This window comes from Crotalus tigris, unplaced genomic scaffold (genome assembly GCF_016545835.1).
Source record: "Crotalus tigris isolate CLP2741 ecotype Arizona unplaced genomic scaffold, ASM1654583v1 scf7180000018432.44079421565:4894166, whole genome shotgun sequence".
Classification (NCBI taxonomy): Eukaryota; Metazoa; Chordata; class Lepidosauria; order Squamata; family Viperidae; genus Crotalus; species Crotalus tigris.
The window spans coordinates 673682-694595 of record NW_024096999.1 but is presented as its reverse complement, the minus strand read 5'-3'; the positions used below and the strand labels follow the sequence as shown (position 1 = coordinate 694595).

At 42.6% G+C, this 20914-nt stretch overlaps 1 protein-coding gene across 1 annotated transcript in view; it reads left to right on the top strand.

Annotated features, from left to right (window-relative positions):
- Positions 1–3296: 3296 nt before the first annotated feature.
- Positions 3297–20914, top strand: part of LPCAT2 (lysophosphatidylcholine acyltransferase 2) — a 34451-nt gene continuing 16833 nt past the window's right edge. The window contains exons 1-6 of the mRNA XM_039352370.1: positions 3297–3528; positions 14029–14168; positions 18005–18222; positions 18303–18415; positions 19201–19261; positions 19907–19965. Coding sequence (XP_039208304.1) covers positions 3316–3528; positions 14029–14168; positions 18005–18222; positions 18303–18415; positions 19201–19261; positions 19907–19965 — 804 coding nt within the window. The 5' untranslated portion in view covers positions 3297–3315. The remainder of the gene's footprint in view (positions 3529–14028; positions 14169–18004; positions 18223–18302; positions 18416–19200; positions 19262–19906; positions 19966–20914) is intronic.

Below are 20914 nucleotides of genomic sequence, written 5' to 3'. Positions count from 1 at the left end.
TTAACCCAAGGTTTTAAAAACCTTGCTGTTTCATGTTTTCTGGGTTTTTTTTTCCTCTTGGAAGACTTTTGTCGCCTGCTGAAATGCAGGTGAGGAAGGGAATGACTCTATTAATAACCCACAGGGATATTTCTCACTCCCTGAGAAAGCAGAAAACTTCAGACTCAGCTGTTACAATTGCCAACTCATCTTAAAAAGAAAGTTTGTTTGTTTTTGTTTTTTTTAAAAAAGGGCCCAGGCTGCTTGAACTGCTATTTTTAGGACTTGGGCATAGTATCCCTGAGTCAGCAGAGGAGCAAGTCTCCCCAGGAAGTGAATGACCCTTTCCCACTTCCTTTTCCATTCACACCTAAGGGTGAGTCTTCCAGCACTCAAGACTTATGATCGTCATCAGCATCCAGAGAGAAAGTTGCTGCCTCCAGTTGCCAAACCTCTCCTTCTTCACTCCTCTGAAGATCTCCTTAACTGGACTGGAAAAAATCCCAATAAAGGAGAGCAGGCAAAGGATGAATCCATTCCTTTGCTCCCATCTCAAAATCCCAGGGAGTTTATTGGCACCCTTTCCAAGTAACCCATTTATTGAAAGGTGCAAGGTTTGCCTAGCTACAGCTGAACAACATGGAGTGGCTACACGGATGTAGGATTTAAACTGGGGAGGGGAAAGGGGAGACCCCTCTAGCACTCCCCTTTTGCAACTATATCGGCTCCCACGCTTTCCACGTGCTCCAAATTTAAACTACACTTGAAATACTACAAGTAGAGCAGACATGTCAAACACAAGGCCCAGAGGCCGGATGTGGCCTGTGAAGTGGTTTCATGTGGCCCGCGAAGCCATCCTGGAATCAGTGAGGGAACGCCCCCCCCCCCGCTGTCTTGGCCCTGGCCCAGACCAGCTGGGAGCCAATGTACAATTTTGTGGTGGCCATCTATGCTGAAACGCATTCAGTCTTAGCTCCACAAGGCTGTCTAGAAACCAGCCCCTGGCGTGTCGGCCCCGCCCCCTGGGTGCATGCTGGGGAGGTGTCACCGTTTGTGAGGAATGAAGAAATGGACCATGCCTTGGCGCTTGCCCCGGTTCCACCCCCTTCTGCCAGAGATCCTCAGATCTGTCCACTCCTGCCCTTGCTGGGAATGATGTAAAGCTGGCTACGCCCACCCAGTAGGCCACACCCACTCCATCCATGCCCACCCAGTAGGCTGCACCCACCCTGGCCACACCCACCCAGCCACCCGAGGGCAACCGCAATGCTGATGCGGCCCTCAATGAAATTGAGTTTGACCCCCCTGAAGTAGAGCAACAAACATGATCAGGAGACTGAAGGTTAAAACATACAAACATTGCAGGAATTGGGTATATCTAGTTTAATGTAAAGAAGGACCAGGAGTTGACAGGGTAGCAATCTTCCAATATTGGAGGGGCTGCCACAAAGAAGAGGGGGGCCAATCTGTTTTCCAAAGCACATCAAGGTAGGACAAGAAGCAATGGATGGAAACTAATCAAGGAGAGAAGCAACCTGGAACTAAGGAGAAATTTCCTAACAGTGAGAACAATTAATCAGTAGAACAGAAGTTGTGGGTGCTCCAACACTGGAAATTTTAAAGAAGAGACTGGACAGCCATTTGTCTGAAATGGTATAGGGTTTTCTGCCTGAGCCGGGGGTTGGACTAGATGGCCTCCAAGGTCCCTTCTAACTCTGTTATTCTGTATTCTTTAAGTATGCACTAAAAGATACCTGGCATTCTTGTTTGCAGATCCTAAAGAAGGAACCACCAAACAGGGCAGGTGCAGATGCTTCAACATGAAAGTAACAGAATCACAGAATAACAATGTTGAATGGACCCTGGAGGTCTTCTCCTTTGGGTCAAGACTGACTCAAAGGTGCTTTTTTTTTCCTCAAAAGGTCACTGCGCTCTGCTTTTTCTTGAAGAATTTAAAAAACATAGCCCAGTTGCCTTTTGAAAGGAAAAAAAAAAAGCACCTTTGAGACAACCGTGACCTGGATGACTGAGAATCTCCATGGACTTTGGGTCAAGTGTTTTGGCAAAAGCCAATCTTCTCAAGAGTGTTTAGAGCAGTGGTGGCGAACCTATGGCACGTGTGCCAGAGGCGGCACTCAGAGCCCTCTCTGTGGGCACACACGCCTTGCCCCGGAGATGGCAACTGTCCCTCTTCAACCAGCTGCCTGCTAACTCGCCGAGGTCCCATATGGCCGGGTGCATCCCAGCACCCATGCGCTCGCTGGCCTCTGTGTGCGGGGGCCGATGGTGTCAGGCAGCAGCCGGCCCGGCCTCTGCCACACCTTGCCCTGCGACAATGGCACCCCCGCCCTGCCTCGCCTTGCCTCGCCCCCCCCCCCCCGCAGGACGAGCCTCCTGCCCACCGCCCCACCTACCAAAGACCCCCTGGATCTCCCCCAACCCCGTCCGGCCCCCACAGGCATCCCTCCCCACGAGCAACATCGAGGTGATCACGCCCACCTTGGCTACACCCATCCAGTCCGCCATGACCACCACAGCCATGCCCACTCAGTGGGCCATGCCCACCTGGCACCAGGTGATAAATAAGTGGGTTTTGGGTTGTAGTTTGGGCACTCGGTCTCTAAAAGGTTCTCCATCACTGGTTTAGAGGCTTCTAAATATGAGCCGAGGTGACGCAGCAGTTAAGAGTGCAGTACTGCAGGCCACTTTAGCTGACTGTGTTCAGCAGGTCAGCGGTTCAAATCTCACCGGCTCAAGGTTGACTCACCCAGATTGTTGGGGGCAATGTAAATATATATATATATATATATATATATATATATATATATATATATATATATATATATATATATATACACACACACATACATTGCTTACTGGTGTACACCGCTTAGAGAGTGCTTGCACTTAAAGCGGTATATAAGTCTCATAAATAAATAAATAAATAAATAAATTCCTCGTCTGGTTTCCAAACATTTCCCCCTACAGAGTGCCTACAGTTTTCCTACAATTTTCCTACCTTGTGGCCCTTGCAGAATTGGGTCCAGAGCGGGCAGCCAAGACTTACATTTTTTTTTCCCACAGCCCAGATCTAGGCTTTCTCCCTCCGCTGCCTTCCCACCAGGACGAAGTTAGCCATCCTGCAAGGAAGACGCGCAGAGAAACGGAGCTGGGAGGAGGGGGGGAGGCTTTCCTCGTTCCGCCTTTACCTTTCTTCCCCCCCCCCCCTTGGACCCGGGTCAGGTCGAGGTGTGCCGCGCAAGCGCCTTGGAGCCCGGGAGGAGCGCTGCCAGCACCGCCTGCGCCTTTTTTTTTTTTTCCCCTTTCAGCACCCGAATGCCGTTTTGCACAGAAGCGGCGACGGCGGTGGCGACGCTGGAAAGCGCCTTGCCAGCCGGCGCCATGGCGAAGCTGCCTTCGCCCAGCCCGCCGGAGCCCCAGCAGCAACAGCGGCTCTTCCTCCTGCCCAGGCAGCGGTCGTTGGCCTCCCCCTTGGTGCTCAATCCCTTCGTGCAAGAGACGCGTCTGGACGCCAAGGAAAAAACCTGGGTACTTTGGAAACGGGGGGGTCGGGAGGCGTAATTGCGCTTGGGGCAGTTGCGTAAAGACAGGCGCGTGGGAATATAGGTGGGAAAAAAGGACGGGGACTTGCGCGGGGGGGGGGACACAAGTGGGCTGGGGATGGGGATGGGGGTGGGGAGGGAAGCTGGTGCCCCAAGCTGGAGCAAGGCTAGAGGCGGTTCCTCGTCATCTCGTCCCGTTTTATTTCTGGATTTGAGGGGGTCCTTTGGTGTGAGCTGGGTGCTTTTCCTGCAGACGTTTCATGATCCAAAACTAAGTAACTTCATCATCAGTGCTGATGATGTTTCCTAGTTGGGGATCATGAAACCTCTGCAAAACAACCCCCCCCCCAAAAGCCCAAGCTCGGAGATCATCAAAGTCCCCCCCCACACACACTTATTTCAATTTTGAATTACAAACATTCTCCTTCTTTTCTGGGTTTATTGCCGCCTTCTGTGTTTTATTCCTCCCGGAATAAACCTGGCGCTGAACGCGGGGGTAGAGGTGAAATCCCGTCTCTGGAAATGGGGCAGGCGGGGGGGGGGAGGGAATGGGGACTTCCCTCTTGCTCGTTTGCGGCTTTCCTTGGAATGCCCTAAAAAGTCTGGGAGAGGGGAAAAAAAACAAACAAACACCCTGACTGCTCAGCATCTCCTTGAAGCCCGAAGCGCAGCTGAAGACGCGGCCAGGGAGATTCTCTGGAAGTCCTTCCCTAAGGAAAGCGTCGCTCCCAGCAACTTCTAAGAAGTTAGCTCCGGAGGTTTCCGCCGAGGCTTCGCAACCCCGTAGGTGGGATTGGTGGTGGCTTCAGTTCAGTTCAGAACGGAAGAGGCTTCTTGGATGAGAAGCGAAACGTCTTCAAAGAAAGTCCAGTTGCCTCGTGAAAAAGCAGCTTTGGGATAACTACGATCTGGATGACTGAGAATCTCCAGAGACATGGATGGCTGCTTTGAGTTTTGGGCGGTGTTTATTTGGGGTAGGGGAGTTAGAGAGGAAGGAAAGAGGGAGGGAGGCTTGAGAGGAAGGCTTTTTTTTTTTTTTTTTTTTTGACTGGCGGGTGTTTTTATTGCTTTGAATTAGGATGGGTCCTTTTTGGGGTAGAAAATTTTTTAGTGTAAAACTGAAGCTATGCTGGCCAAGGTTTACTCTTTGAATCTGCTTAGAAACACCCCTCTCAATGGCCCTGGTGACTTCTGTCCACAACCTTCTTTAAAACATAGAGTTGGATGGGGGGGGAATCTAAAGGTCATTTAGTCCAGCCCCTGGCTCTGGCCAGGATTGCAGTGCAGAAGGCAGCCCCAGCATCCTTAGAGGAGGCTTTGTCTATTCTTTCATGTATAATTTTGAGAGTTTTAACATCAGTTACTGAATGTTACTAAAAATAAACCACAAAATGAAAAGAAATAGAAGAAAAAACTAAAAGTGCAAAAAAAAAAAAAGAAGAAGCAGAGAAAAAGAGAAAGATATATGGTGAAGAACGATACAAAGGCATCAAAAATAATTTTGTCTGTTTTTGCACCTGGTTTAAGTCTGTTCTGTTGTTTTTGGCCGGTACAACTTTTCATATGTGGATTAAATGTGTAGCTGCCAATGACTCTGGACAGATAGAGGCAAATATTATTTGTGTTTTCTCCAGATCTTGTTCAGCCTGTCTTTATTTTTCAGTCCTTTCTCATAGGGTTTGATTTCCACTTTGGTAGCTGCATATGGCCGCTTTCCATTTGCAGAGTATTTGTATTTTCAAAGATATACCTTTTCAAGAGTATGCCAAGAAGCTTTGCTAGAATTTGGTCCAAAGTTCTGGATTTTTTTAAAAAAAAACTCCAAAGATACAGTCTAACAAAGATAGACTGCTTCAGCATCTGGAGGTTCCATGTGATTAATAGCCTTTGATTGATGTTCCTGATGATTTGCTCCACTCTTTAAAAAGAAAACAATTTGATTAAACCAAATATCCTTTCTGCAGCTTGTTCATGAGGCGGGCTGCACCTGTTGGACTTGTGCCTGAGGACAGTGCAGCCTTTTGATCTCCAAATCTCTCTCCTTTCCTGCTTACGGTTCTTGCAACGCTGTTATGAAATAAGTGTCTTTTCGTACAATTTCACAGACACGGAAGTGAATGTGAGAAATGTTCTTGTTTTGCTGAAGAAGAGAACAAAACTCAGACATTTAGAAGAACAAGATCTGAATTCCAGAAGTCCTAAATTCGATATTTAACATCATGTTATTTTTTTTAAAAAAAAAAATCTGATAGAATAAGCAGTTTTACAGTAGACTTAACAGTACAGCATGCTCAGCCATTGTCTCTAATGTAGCTTGACCTCTGACCTTGGGCTTTATCTCGTTTTAGTTTCCCCATTTCTGAATTGCAAATGTTTTTTAGAACTTCCCCTTTTGCAAATGTTTATAGCCAAGGACAGGATGTTCCTCGTTTAGCAGCAAGCAGAACTTATTAAACAAGAATTACTATGGAAGTTAGACTGGTCTGCCTCTTTTAATAGCAATTCATTCCGTATGCAAGTTGGGCTTCAAATACTGGCTTATGTTTTAGTTTTAATTAGTCGATAGGAAGACAGTTTCCTTTGCTCTATTGACAGTTGAAACTTATTGGTTTTGAATCTCTGCAGCCAGGATTTCCCACGCTTGTAGTGAGATTTATCTCGTATGAAGTCTTGGTTCACGGTTGAGCTATACAAATACTAGTCTTAACAAGAGTTTACAGACAGAGAGAGTCATGGTACAGGGCAGTGATGGTGAACCTTTTAGAGACCGAGTGCCCAAACTGCAACCCCAAATCCACTTATGCATCGTCGAGTGCCGGGTGGGTGTGGCCCATTGGCTGGGTGTTGTCAATTAGGTGGGCGTGGCTGCAGTGCTAATGGCAGACTAGGCGGGACTAAAAAGTTCAATCAATCAATTCCAACTTTGCAAGATCTTTTTTCTCCTGTGAGAAGTTGAAATTGACTGATTGAACCTTTTTTTTTTTTTTTTTTTTTTTGCACATGGTGGTGGAGGCCTAAAGTGAAAAGGTTTTATAAAACCCAACTGAAGGCCTAAGACTGGGGCGACGGTGTGCGTGCCCACAGAGAGGGCTCTGAGTGCCACTTCTGGCACCCGTGCCATAGGTTCGCCACCACTGGTATAGGGTCTCCTGCCTGAGCAGGGGGTTGGACTAGATGACCTCCAAGGTCCCAACTTTTACTACTACTACTACTATTACTACTACTACTACTACTACTACTACTACTACTACTACTATTATTTTCTAAATTTGGTTGACTCAGCCTAAATTTTGGCAGGGAAGTTTTTGAAAACCAAAGCTGGGTGAGAATAGAGCTAGTCCTTGATTTACAACCACAACTGAGCCCAATTTTTTTTGTTGCTAAGTGAGACAGTTGTTCAGTGAGTTTTTACCCCCTTTTATGACCTTTCTTGCTACAGCTGTTAAGTGAATCATTGTGTTGATTAAGTTAGTCACATGGTTGTTAAGTGAATCTGGCTTCCTCATTGATTTTGCTGGTCAGAAGATCGCAAAAGGGGATCACGTGATTCCGGGACGCTGCAACTGTCTTAAGTACATGTCAGTTGCCAAGTGTTTGAATTTTGATCACGTGACCCTGGGGATGCTGCAAGGGTCGTAAGTGTGAAAAATGGTCTTAGGTCACTTTGTTTCTGTGCCGCTGTAACTTCAGACGGTCACTAAGTGAACTGTTGTAAGACGAGGACTATCTGCAGGGTGGATGCGTAGCAAAACCAAAATTCATGAAAATGCAGCTAGTTTTGTTGGTAATATTAGCTATGTATTGCAGGGATCATTCCAAACTCTGGCTAGTTTTAAAACAGAGATTTAATTCTAATGAAGCTGTAGCTTCCTCTTCTGTTTCTCTGCTTGTGGCTCTCTTTGGAAAGCAGGTAGAACCTGATGCTCTAAAAAACTAAGTCCACATTCTTTAATGCTTTCAGATTTACTGTTTTTCTCCCAGAAGGTTTTCAGTTCTTTAAATCTTGCCAGCCTCCTAACCCCAAAGCTCTTGCACCAAGTTAAACATCTCACATTGAAATAAAAGTGTGATGGGGAGGGGGAATCTGTTTGATAAATGTGAAGAGGAAAAAGTTTCCTCTTGAATTTAATTGCTAATGGTTTTTGCTTGCTTGCTTATAAACGAGACCTTACTGTAATTCATAGGTGGACAATTAGTGCCTCTTCCTCTTTTTAAGTTTTTACTACAAGTGGTTTTGCCTTTCCAGTTATAGCAGCGTCAAGTTCAGAAGCTTTAAGATGTATGGATTTCATTTCAGTTCAGCATGCTGGCTGGGGAATTCTGGGAATTGAAATCCACCATCTTAAACTTGCTAAGTTTGAGAAACACCGAATTATAGGATTCCCATATTGTTTAAAAGAAGAGTGCAAAAAAAACCCTCAAAAACCTGAGCAGGTCAAAATCAGCCACAAGCAAACTGTTCTGAAAATGCCTCCTGGACATTTTCAGGAGCGATGCAATTGAAAGTCTGCCTTTTGTAGTCTAAGAAATGTTTTTTTTCTTGCTGTGATTATCTTGGAACACACCCATTGGCATCCGGCAATCCTTCTGACTCAAACCCTGAAGTTTGTTTTAGACAGAAGACTGGGCAGATCTGGAAACCTGCCAGCCAGAAGGACATTTCACAATTTCCTTTGTGAGCAATCTGCATTCCACTTAGTAGTATCATTGGAGACCGTATTATCTTTGGAGGAAGAGAGACAAGCTTAGTTGCTTTAGCTGCAGGTTACAAACAGATGTGGTGCACCTTGCAAAGTCTTCAAGCAATTGCAAATTCAGGGAGTTGAAATCCATACCTCTTCCTAATAATTTGCAAATTCAGGGAATTGAAATCAATACCTCTTCCTAATAATTTGCAAATTCTGGGAATTGAAATCAATACCTCTTCGTAATAATTTGCAAATTCAGGGAATTGAAATCCATACCTCTTCATAATAATTTGCAAATCCAGGGAATTGAAATCCGTACCTCTTCCTAATAATTTTTAAATTTGGGGAGTTGAAATCCATGTCTCTTAAACTCACTGAGCTTGAGGAGCACAGAGATATAGGATGCCCATACTTGTTTGAAGGAATATACAGAAAGTCCTCGACTTACAAAGCTTGTTTAGTGACTGTTTAAAGTTACAACTGCACTGAAAAAAAATGACTTATGATCACTTTTCACATTTAGCACTGCTGCAACACCTCCTTAGTTGTATGATCAAAATTCAGACGCTTGGCAACTGACTGATATTTATGACGGTTGCCGTGAGGTTATCTGACCTCGTTTTGTGACCTTCTGACCCGCAAAGTCAATGGAGGAAGCCAAATTCATTTGACAACCATGTGACTATCTTAACAACTGCAGATATTCACTTAACAACTGTGACAAAAATGGCTGTAAAACGGGGCAAAATTTACTTAACAATTGTCTTTTTTTAAAAAGTTTTTTTTTATTTATAAAACAGTTAAAACAAGGATGGACACAACGTAACATTCCAGTGTATATATTCCTAACAATTTGTTCCTCATCATACATATAGTTCTTAATCTCTCTATATACATATTTTCCTATACAATACAGTCTCTAATTTGTTTCTCTATATACTGACATACAGTTTTATATATCTCTATCTTAACACTAACTTAAAACCCGAACAGTTCTCCTTGATTCACACCAACAATAGAATTTGTCCCAGATTTCAAAGTAATCTGACTCTGTCTTGTCTTTCATTTCCATTGTGAGCCTATCCATATCAGCACACGATAGGATTTTATATAAAATCTCTTCTTCTGTTGGAATTTTTTTCTTCCTCCAGTTTTGTGCATACGCCAATCTAGCAGCTGTGAGAATATGTAGCATCAAGTAAAGTATCTCTTTGTCGTATTTCTGCATAGTTATGCCTAGTAGGAAGAGTTATGGTTTTAGCTCTACCTCTATCATTAGTATTTCTTCCAGCCATTTTTTTAACCTTGTTCCAAAAGTCACGGGCTTTTGAGCACTCCCACCACATATGGTAATATGTCCCTCTTGCCAATTTACATTTCCAGCACATGGAAGAAATATTTGGACCCATTTTAGCTAATCTTATCTGTTGTCTTGATTAGCAACAGAAATGTTGGGCTCAAATATGGTCATAAATTGAGGATTACCTGTGGTTATAAGATTCCACTTAACAATATCTTCAGGGCCTTGGCGAAAACTATGGGACAGAAACATTAAATTGACTAAAGCAGCTTCATATAAAGAAAATTTGTATAAAATGCTTTACAGATGGCACATGACACCAATAAGCCTAACAAAAACGTTTAAAAATGTTTCGAATAACTGTTGGAAGTGTAAACAAAAACCAGGCACTTATTATCACATCTGGTGGGTGTGCCCCAGTGCAAAGACATTCTGGCGTAAGGTTCATATATGGTTGGAAAAGTTAACTAAAATACACATAGAATTTAGGCCAGAATTGTTTCTGCTAGGAATATTAGGATCTAATTATGGAAAAGTGAATGAGTATTTAATATTACATATACTGACAGCTGCAAGAATAGCATTTGCCCAATACTAGAAAAAATGAATTATAATCTCATCAGATGAGATTATAATTAGGAAAATCTTAGAATGTGTAGAAATGGATAGATTAACGTTAGAGATTAAAGAGAAAGAAGACTCAGTCTATTATAAAACATGGGAAAACTTTTATCAATAGTTAGCAAAATGAGATAATGAAACTGAAATTTATTAAGATGATTGATTTTTTTCTTTGACTAATTGATATGCTTTATAATTTCTGTTAGTTTTGTTGACTACTGTTACTGATTATTATATTAGCCCTGTGGAATACTTCTATCCAGATGATAGCTTGCTTGTTAAAGTGTGAAATGTTATTGGGGGGAACCCCATTGGTGTACCCTAAATCCTTCCTTGAACCCTACCCTGAACCCCACCATTCATAATCACCCTTGCTTTTCCCCACCCTGAAAAAACTTAATAAAATATATTTTTTAAAAAAAACCCAATATCTTCAGGGCTACGTCATCATCTTAAAAAGAAGAAAAAAAATCCTGCTGTTTTAGCTGCAGGTGTTACATAGCAACGGTATATACCTCGCAATAATTGTTCCATTTTGCAAAGAATGAAAGCTTCAGTCTACTCTTCCTTTTGCAGCAGTAGCTGATTTGAACTGGCTTGTAGGAAGAAAATAGTAGGATTTAATTTCCACCCATCCACCCCCTTTTTTTTCTTTTTAAGAAAAAACCCTTAGTATGCTGGGTCATCTTTACTTCCCATATCTGATACTTTTAAACTTGAAAATATGGAACATCGGGAACTTTCCTTTGCGTTCACCTTGCTGTGGTGACCCTTCATTTAACCCAACGTTGAACTGAACTTTTTACGATCAGACTCCTCCTAATCACATCGGACATTTCAAAGAATATTCCCTTCTCTCTCCCCCCCCCCCTCCTTTTAAAAAGGCTTGCCATGAATTGGCAATATATTGTCTGCCTTTAGCATTGCCAAAAAAAAAAAAAAGTCTTTTGTTTTGGGGAAGCTGCTGGACTGCATATTAGTATACCTTTAAATTAATATTTAACTATTTTTGACATCTGCCAAGTTAAAAGGCGTTCTGAAACAAAGCATCCTACTATTGAGAAGGTTTGTGAAATTTGCATTAAACCTGTTTCGCTAGGGAAGGTTGCCCATTAAATTAGGGTTAACAGGAGAAGATGGATTGGTTATATTCAAAAGAAATATGAAGCTGAAAAGTATTACCTTGCTTTTGAGTAGATTTTAGATCATTATTAATAGTTTTAATTATATTATTATTTTTGTTTTAATTTGTTAATATTTGTTTTGAGAAGGAGTTAAAGTGTGTTATGGTTTTGATTGATAGTATAGTTGGTTTATGTTAGTTAGATTATGTTTGTTTATTTGTTACCCTGTGATCAGCTCTGGGAAGTGGGGGAGGAGGGAAGGGGTGAGGGGTGGGGGGGTTTATATTGTAATAAATTTGTAAAACTTTTAATAAAAAAAAATAGGGTTAACAGGACGTTGTTTTCTATGTCTCTCTGTGGTTGATGAATGGATTATGACCTAACCCAAGTTTAAGTTTTGCAAGTTTTTGTCCAATCAATATTTGCCTGTAACTTATTTAGTGTATTCAGCATTCACTGATGACAAATCTTTCCTTTATGAATTCCCCAAAACTCTGGTTTTAAAGCTAATGACATTCACGGAATTGATTTGCAATGTATTTTGAGCTATCAGAATTTAACTTTCTCATCCTAGTCATCTGGTTGTTGCATCACCTCCGTTCAAATGTGATGTGATCAGACCGTCCTTTTTTTACCAGTTTCTGAACTGAGTTCTCGGTCTCTTACATACCGTTCCAGGAACTTCACTTTTTACGGAAAAATAAACCAGTCCTCTGGATTTGTGTTTGAAAGGCTCTTGAGGGGGAAAAACCCCCTGTGTTTAGAAATACTTGGTGGCCAATTACCTCCTCCGGTTCAACTGAATGGATGGCTCTTAGCCCAGAGGCATGGTTTAGAACAGTGGTTCTCAACCTTTTTAATGCCGCGACCCCCAACTGGTCGTAAGTCGAGGACTACTCAACCGGTCATAAGTTGAGGACTACTCAACGGGTGCAGCACCGTTTGCAGAATGAGACTTTTGGCGGGCTCAGCAGGGCAGAGACAGCCTGGGCAATTCCTATTGGCTTTTGAAAGCCAATAGAATTAGACTGTATTCAAGAGAGTCTATTTTATTGGCTTTCAAAAGCCAATAGAATAAAAGGGAGTAGCACAACTAAGGAAAAGGGGAAAAGAAAATGGCGGACTGCATTGTTTGGCGACCCTCGTGAAATGGTCGTTCGACCCCAAATGGGGTCCCGACCCACAGGTTGAGAACCACTGGTTTAGAAGATGAGTTTGCAAAAACATTTAATCAGATTGGTCAAAGACCCTGCAACTTGATTTTTATAACCTGCAAAGTTTGTTAACTTTAGCTTGAGTTATTTTATGATCCAGTGCATAATATCCTGCTTTAATCCAGTAAAATAGGTTTTGGGAAGACAACCCTAAATGGAATGTTAGAAAGATGGCTGGATGTGGTGAGTTTAACAGAATAACAGAGTTGGAAGGGACCTTTGAGGTCTTCTAGTCCAACCCTCTGCTCAAGCAAGAAACCCTATACCATTTCAGACAAATGGTTGTTCAATTTCTTCTTAAAACCTCCAGTGTTGGAGCACCCATAACTTCTGGAGGCAAGCAGTTCCATTAGTTAATTGTTCTCACTGTTAGGACATTTCTCCTTAGTTCTAGGTTGCTTCTTTCCTTGATTAGTCTCCATCTGTTGCTTCTTGTCTTGCCTTCTGGTGCTTTGGAGAATAAGTTGACCCCCTCTTCTTTGTGGCAGCCCTTCAAATATTGGAAGACTGCTATCATGTCACATCTAGTCCTTCTTTTCATTAAACTACCCAACTCTAGCAACCATTCATACTTTTTAGCTTCCAGTCCGGTAGTCATCTTTGTTGCTCTCCTTTGCTTGTTTGAATGATTTCTCAACAGAACTTGTAGCAAGTAATGCCATCCTACAGATATTGGGAACAAGAGAGATGGCAAAGCAGGGAGCAGATGTTGGCTAAAGGAACACTGAGCATGGACTTTTATTCTCTTGGGATGTCGGGTTTGCGTGAATGTGCTGACTGCTTCTTGCTGAAAGAAATAAGCATCATGAAATACAAAAGCTTGCTCTTCCCTTTGAAGAGAAACCAAATCTAGTGGTTTGCCTCAGCTGTGAACTCAGCCCTTACAACAGCTATTTGGACTTCAACTCCCAGGATCTTCTAGCCCTGAGGTCCCCAACTTTCTGGGCACCAGGGACCCGTGCCATGGAGAAAGGTTTTTCCATGGACCAGAGGGGGTGTGGTTTTGAATACTGCCTGCATCTCAAGAATGGAGCTTTGCTTGTTTGTGTGGCCCGCTTATTGATATGCTGTGGACTGGTGCTGGTCCACAGACTGGGGGTTGGTGTCCTCTGTTCTAGCCAGCATGGAGGCTGGAGGGTTCTGGGAGTTGAAGTCCTTGTCCCTTTGAGAAACGTTGAGAAACTCTACCTTAAGGTACAGAGTATACAGTATTATTGGGAATATTGACCTGGGTGGACCAACCGGTAGCAAAACAATGAGGCGTTGAGAAGGGAAAACTTGTTCTTGAATGGTCACTAAATGAACTGTTGTAACATGAGGACTCTTCCTACTCTCAAGTTACTCTGCCTTGCAAAAGGCAATCAAATCAAGTTGGATCTCACTTGGATCTTATCTCACTTGGATCTTTTCACTGGATCAGCAGGAAGTGGTTCAGCTGAGATTGTTCCTGGATGCTCAAATTTAACTCGAGACTTAGTTTTTCTTAAGAATTCCAGAAGTTGTCCAGATGTCTCTTTAACATTGTCCCGTCTTTCCCAGGCGTTCTTCTTGGGCCTTATTCTCCTTCCTCTACGCATTGTGTTCATCCTGCTCCTGGTGGTCCTGGCATGGCCTTTTGTACTTCTGGCGACATCCCGTGGCACTGAAAAAGGCTTGCTACCACTTCGAGGATGGAAAAGGTAATATGGGAAATATCTAAAGACTATTATTATTTTTTTCATGGAGGCATCGCCTGATCATAAAAGAGCACAGAACGTGAAACAATTTGGATAACGTCTGCAGTCTTCCTGGATCATTTATTATCAGCAACATCTTAATTTTCATTCTGCCATGAAATTAAAATTGACTCTACACAAATCACTCCTGTTTGTGTTTGTAAATGTAGCTTAGGAACCCAATGATGCTCAGAGGTCTACAGGTAATGAGAAATTTGGACCAATTCCAACATTTTGGAGCAGCCCTGGATTAAAAGCTCACAAATATGCAATGTTGGATGGACTTCATTTTGCCCTGTTTATAGCAAGCAGAACTGAAGGATTGCAATGTTTTCGTTTTCTTTTCCTTCTGAAAAATGAATCTATATGACTCTAAGCTTCTTGTTTTAAGATTGGAAGACGTGTGTCTCAATATTAGCTTGCACGTGATGTTATGGTGTCAGTGATAACAATGTTTATTTGATAACTATCTTTAGTTTTTTCAGTATTAAGAAATCTGTCCCAAAAATCTCTATTTCTGTCTATCCACCCATTTCTTTTAACTTTGTTAAGTGATCTCTTGCAATGATACATAAATATTAATGCAAGAAGTACCATTCCTTGTATGGTATTATATAAATGTAACAATTAATAAATCCATATGACTCTAAAATTCCTGTTTTAAAATTGGAAGATGTGTGTTTCAGCGTTAGCTGACATGTGCTATTATGGTGTTAAAATAGCATCATAAATACAAGTGGTCCTCACTTAACGACTGATCACTTAGTGACACTTCAAAATTACAACAGAGAATTCCCCCCCCCCAAAGATACTTATGACTCAGTTCTGGAGTTCTGACAGCTGTACACCCAACCGCCCCGCTGATGGTCACATGTACGCATTTTGAGTACTTGTCAACCAGCTCATGTTTATGATCGGTTACAATATTCTGCAGACACTTCACGCTACTTAGGATTTTTCTGTGCTGGAAGTTGGCTGTTTTGTCTATTTTCCAGCAAAAAAAACCCCAAACAAATAGCTCCATGGAAATACATGGATTCACTTTATGACTCCGTCGTTTGCTTTATGACTGCCACAAAAAAAAGGTGGTAAAATTGTATTGCTCACCTGGGTGCCTCGACTTAGGATTGTCACAAGTTATGACAGAAAATTCTGGGCTCCATTAACATTGTAAGTCGAGGACTTACCTTTACAGGACTCGGTTTCCCTATGTAAAAACCCAGGAGAGTTTTTCGCTGTTGTAAATGGAAAGTTCGATATAGAAAAAGGGATCTTCTACATGGATCATAAAATAACGGCAGGGCAGAAAAAGCAATTGTTGTTAGTTGTGAAGTCGTATCTGATCCATTGCGACCCCATGGACAACGTTCCTCCAGGCCTTCCTGTCCTCTACCATCATCTGGAATCCATTTAAGCTCAGGCCTGCTGCTTCAGTGACTCCATCCAGCCACCTCATTCTCTGTCGTCCCCTTCTTCTCTTGCCCTCCATCTTTCCCAGCATTAGGCTCTTCTCCAGTGAGTCCTTCCTTCCCATTAGGTGGCCAAAGTATTTGAGTTTCAACTTCAGGATCTGGCCTTTTAAAGAGCAGTCAGGGTTGATCTCCTCTAGGACTGACTGGTTTGATCGCCTTGCAGTGCAGGGGACTCGCAGGAGTCTTCTCCAGCACCATAGTTCAAAGGCCTCCATTCTTTGGCGCTCAGCCTTTCTTATGGTCCAACTTTCACAGCCATACATTGCAACTGGGAAAACCATGGCCTGGACTATACGCACTTTTGTTGGCAGGGTGATGTCTCTGCTTTTTAGTATGCTGTCTAGATTTGCCATAGCTTTCCTCTGCAGGAGCAAGCGTCTTTTAATTTCTTGGCTGCAGTCCCCATCTGTGGTGATCTTGGAGCCCAGGAAGATAAAATCTGTCACTGCCTCCATTTCTTCCCCATCTATTTGCCAGGAATTGAGAGGGCCGGATGCCATGATTTTGGTTTTCTTAATGTTGAGTTTCAAGCCAACTTTTGCACTCTCCTTCTTCATCCGCATCAGGAGGCTCTTTAGTTCCTCTTCACGCTAAGGTGGCAACTTCTTCCTAATTTCTGAGTTTTGAGGTTTCCTGCTTCAGTAGCCCCCAACATGACTTTAATAGACTAGACTGGCATAATGAGAAGAGAACATTGCTTTCTCGGTGAGCTTAATCATTGTTATTTTCTACCCAATCTTTCTGGAACATGATCACCCGATAGATTTACCTGGCTAGCAGAGCGTGGTGGCTCCCATCACGTTATTCCAAAGAGATTGAGTGATCCATTTTATGCTTCCTCTGTAGAGTAGAGGGGGTCATTCTTCCTTGTTGAGCCTCATCTTGGTTTCCTTCGAAATACATCAGATTTTTTTTTAAATGAATAGTTTTCTGCCCAGTCTAGTAAACGAGGGCTAATATCGACTCTATTATTTGCCCTGAATTTTACTGCCCCATTTTATGGTTTTATTGCAAACGCTATACTTTTCATACTGTACGTATGAACCTTGTGGGTTTGTTTGAGTTGTAAGTTTTGTTTGTTAATAGTTTGGTAATAGTGTGATAGGCTGTTCTCTGCCCCCCAACATCCCAAGCAATGAAAAGGTCTGGAAGTAAATCAATAAAGATGCAAATGAATAATTAGGACAAATACTGACTCACTGGCTGGGAATGGGGATTGTGCCAGTCAAGCATGTGTAAATCTTGGAAATAGCTTCAGGATTTGCTTTTGTTCAAATGGGGAGAGGAATCTGGCATGGAGCTATGCCTTATAGAGTTAGGGGAAATAGAGGAATACTTTGTGTGTGTGTGTGTTTTGTGCATGTGTATACAATTCATATTTACATTTGAGTCAGTGTTGATCCTTGGCACTTCCTGGATAAGTTCTCTCCCTGTTGTTTTCTTGGCAAAATTTCAGAAGTAATTTTCATTGCCTCCTTTCTAGGGCAGTGAGAGAAGGACTGGCCCAAGGTCACCCAGCTGGCTTTGTGCCTAAGGCGAGACTAGAACTTAGTCTCCTGGTTTCTAGTCTGATGTCTTAAACCAGGGGTGGGCAATTATGGCCCTCTTTACGACCAGTGGACGTCAACGCCCAGAATTCCTGAGCCAGCATGGCTGGCTCAGGAATTCTGGGAGTTGAAGTCCACAAGTCAAAAAAGGGGCCATAATTGCCCACCCACCCTCGCTTTAACCACTAGACCAAACTGGCTTTGTGTTGCACCTGCTTCCCTTTAATTATGGACGAAGCTTCCATCCCTAAGGTCATTAAACATGTCATCATGCAGTTGTTTTGATGACTATTTCAGCCGTGGTCGTTAATGAATCAAGCAGTTATTAAGCAAATCTGATTCTCCATGCGGACACTGGTTGGAAACACACACACACATACACACACACACCCTGGAAGGTCACAAATGGTCATCACGTGACTCTGGTCATGCTGCAACCATTGTACACAACGGCTAGTTGCCAAGCTCCTGTGATTTGCGAGGACACTGCGATAGTTGCGAATGTAAAGACTCTCAGTCAGTCACTCTTTTAGTGCCATCGTAGACACAGAAGGTTGCTCAACAAATGGTTGTAAACCTGTAGTTAGGAATAAAATGTCTGCAAGCAAACCGCCACGTTCAGACAACCTTATCTATTCATTTTTATATACCTGAAAGAAGCGAGTCCCAGTTTCTGACTTCAGTGTAGGGGAAATAGTCCCCTGGAATGATGGAAAATGAATGTAGGAAGGGTGACTTAGGAACAAATAAAATAACAACTCTCTCTTTATTTTTCTCCAAGGAGACTATCCAACATCGGCCTTATCATCTTTGGCCAAGCCTTGTTCTTTGCGATGGGCTTCCACGTCAAAGTCAAAGGGAAAGTCGCTAGTCCTCAACAGGCACCAATCTTAGCAGTAGCTCCACACTCGAGCTTTTTTGACAGCATCGTTTGTGCTGTGGCAGGCCTGCCCTCGGTGGTCTCCAAGGAAGAGAATATCTGGGTGCCCATTTTTGGCCGTAAGTGCCCTGGCAAAACTCGAGCAAACCAACACCTTTCCTTCACCAATTTAGTTGCAAATTATTATTATTTTGAACAGGGTTCCTTGATGCCCTCCAGCCTGTGCTGGTCTCACGGAGTGACCCAGATTCTCGGAAGCATACTATCCATGAAATAACGAAACGGGCAACCTCAGGAGAACAATGGCCTCAGGTACCATGGCCCATTTCTTTAGCTCAGCCACTCTTCGTATTCTCAGGAGCTTCGGAAAGCTTCAGGGGAAGGAAGTTTTGCTTTCCTGCAGAAAATAACTGAACTGTTTTTTTTTCTTGGGGAAGAAATAGGTTGTGGCGTTGTTTCAAATCCTCCCTGGCTGGGTTTAGCTGAATCTGCCCGCTTGGTTTTCCCTAAGCTTGCATTGCCTTTGTGTTTCTTCCATCTTGTTTGCAAAAACAAGACAAGTTTAGCGTGGGGGTGGGCGAAGCAAAACAAATGGGTCTTGAATCATGGTTGGCATTGCATTCAGAACAGAACCACAGAGTTGGAAGGGACCTTGGAGGTCTTCTAGTCTAACCCCCTGCTCAACCATTTCAGACAAGTGTCTGTCCAATCTCTTCTTAAAAGCTCCAGGGATGGAGCACCCACAACTTTTGAAGGCAAGGCTTCACACTGATGAATCATTCACACTTTTAGGAAGTTTCTCCATAGTTTCATGTTGCTTCTGCCCTTGATTAGCTTCCATCCATTGTTTCTTGTCTTGCCTTCTGGTGCTGACTCTTCTCTGGAAGGACAGATACTGAAGTTGAAGCTTAAATATGAGAAGAGAAGGAAAGAATCTGAGGAATTATCACTCAATCAGGCCAAACTTGCAGAATAATTAAACATGAATGATATCTCTGTTTTTCTGATTTTCTTTCTTTCTTTCTTTCTTTCTTTCTTTCTTTCTTTCTTTCTTTCTTTCTTTCTTTCTTTCTTTCTTTCTCTCCCCTGCATTCCAGGTAATGATTTTCCCAGAAGGAACGTGCACAAACCGATCGTGTTTGATCACTTTTAAACAAGGTGAGGAAGGCTTTGCTGGGTGACTTATTTTGGAAAACCAGAAGGAATAGTTCAGGATGTATGTCAGACATTTCAAAGTTTGTTAGGGATGTGTTAGAATTTTCTGTTTTTTTTGTTGCAGCAATGTAATTTATTTATTTATTTATTTATTTATTTATGAGACTTATATACCGCTTTAAGTGCAAGCACTCTCTAAGCGGTGTATACCAGTAAGCAATGTGTATATATATATTTACATTGCCCCCAACAATCTGGGTCCTCATTTTACCTACCCTGGAAGGATGGAAGGCTGAGTCAACTTGAGCCGGAGAGATTTGAACCGCTGACCTGCTGAACACAGTCAGCTAAAGTGGCCTGCAGTACTGCACTCTAACTGCTGCGCCACCTCGGCTCATGTAATTGAGCAGTAAAGCACACGGTGATTGTACTTTTGGTTTGCTGTATGTGGTGCTTTATACAAACAGAATTTCTAACAGGATGCCACAAGGGAAAGAGAGAAAATGAGGGGCTGGGTGAAATAAAAAATGCCTCCTTTGTGAGCATTGGGGAACTTTTTTTCATGTTCATTTTATTCTGAGGTAAATAGATATTAGTTACTTTCTGTGACTGCTGGAGTTCCCAAGTTAAAGATGCTTTTATTTTCAGGAGCTTTTATTCCTGGGGTTCCTGTTCAGCCTGTGCTTATTCGCTACCCCAACAAAGTGGTAAGTTTTGAATTCAGACAGAAGGAGATTCTCTCTTGAAATTCCTTTGCACACTTTGGCCACTGGGGAAATTAGCTCAAATGTGCAGGTAGTCCCTGATTTATGACCAATTGCTTAGCAATCGTTCAAAGTTGCAATGGATTTGTTAGAGTTTCCTGTTTTCTGTTGCAGTAATATAGTTGAGCAGTAAAGCACATGGTGACTGTACTGTTTATTTGCTGTACCTTGGGCTGCTCTGACCCAAGATTCAAATTCACGTGTCCAACCTCAAGCACTCGGCAACACAACTGTGTTTATGGATGCTGTTTGAAGTGTCGGTTGCTCACTGTGACTGTGTTTTACGGCAATTTTACCGGAAATCGGCTCTTCCAATTTTTCAGCAAAACCATACCCATACAGGATCATTGGTTTGCTTAACGGCTGCGGTGTTTGCTTAAGGACTGCCACAAAATTGGTTGTAAAATTTGAGTTAGTCACGTGGCTGACCCGTTTTGCAACCCTCACAACTTTAAGACCATGATGGGCAGGCTCCATTAGGATAATCAGTCTAAGTCTAAGATAAAATAAAATGTCAAGTTCAGTCGAGAAATGGTATTTGCCCCTTTCAAAGACCCACCACTGAAAGAATAATTACATTTTGTTGCTTGCGAGGACACCGCATGGAAGCGTTTCCTTCTGTTGTGCTGACTGGCGATTCTGTGATTTAAATTATAATTCTAGCACCACCGAAACACAAAGTTTTTGATGTAGGAGAGCTCTGCTTCCTTCTCCCACCTGCAGTGGCTGAGGGTTCCCTTAAAATGTACAGTATATTGTTTTGCACTAAATTTATTTCAAGGGATAAGAGAATTTTGGAGACATTCAGTGTGGGGTTTTTGACTTAGTGATGCAACGTGAAATGAAATGACTTCACTGTGGACAATGAAGTCAAAAGTATGTTTGCATGAAT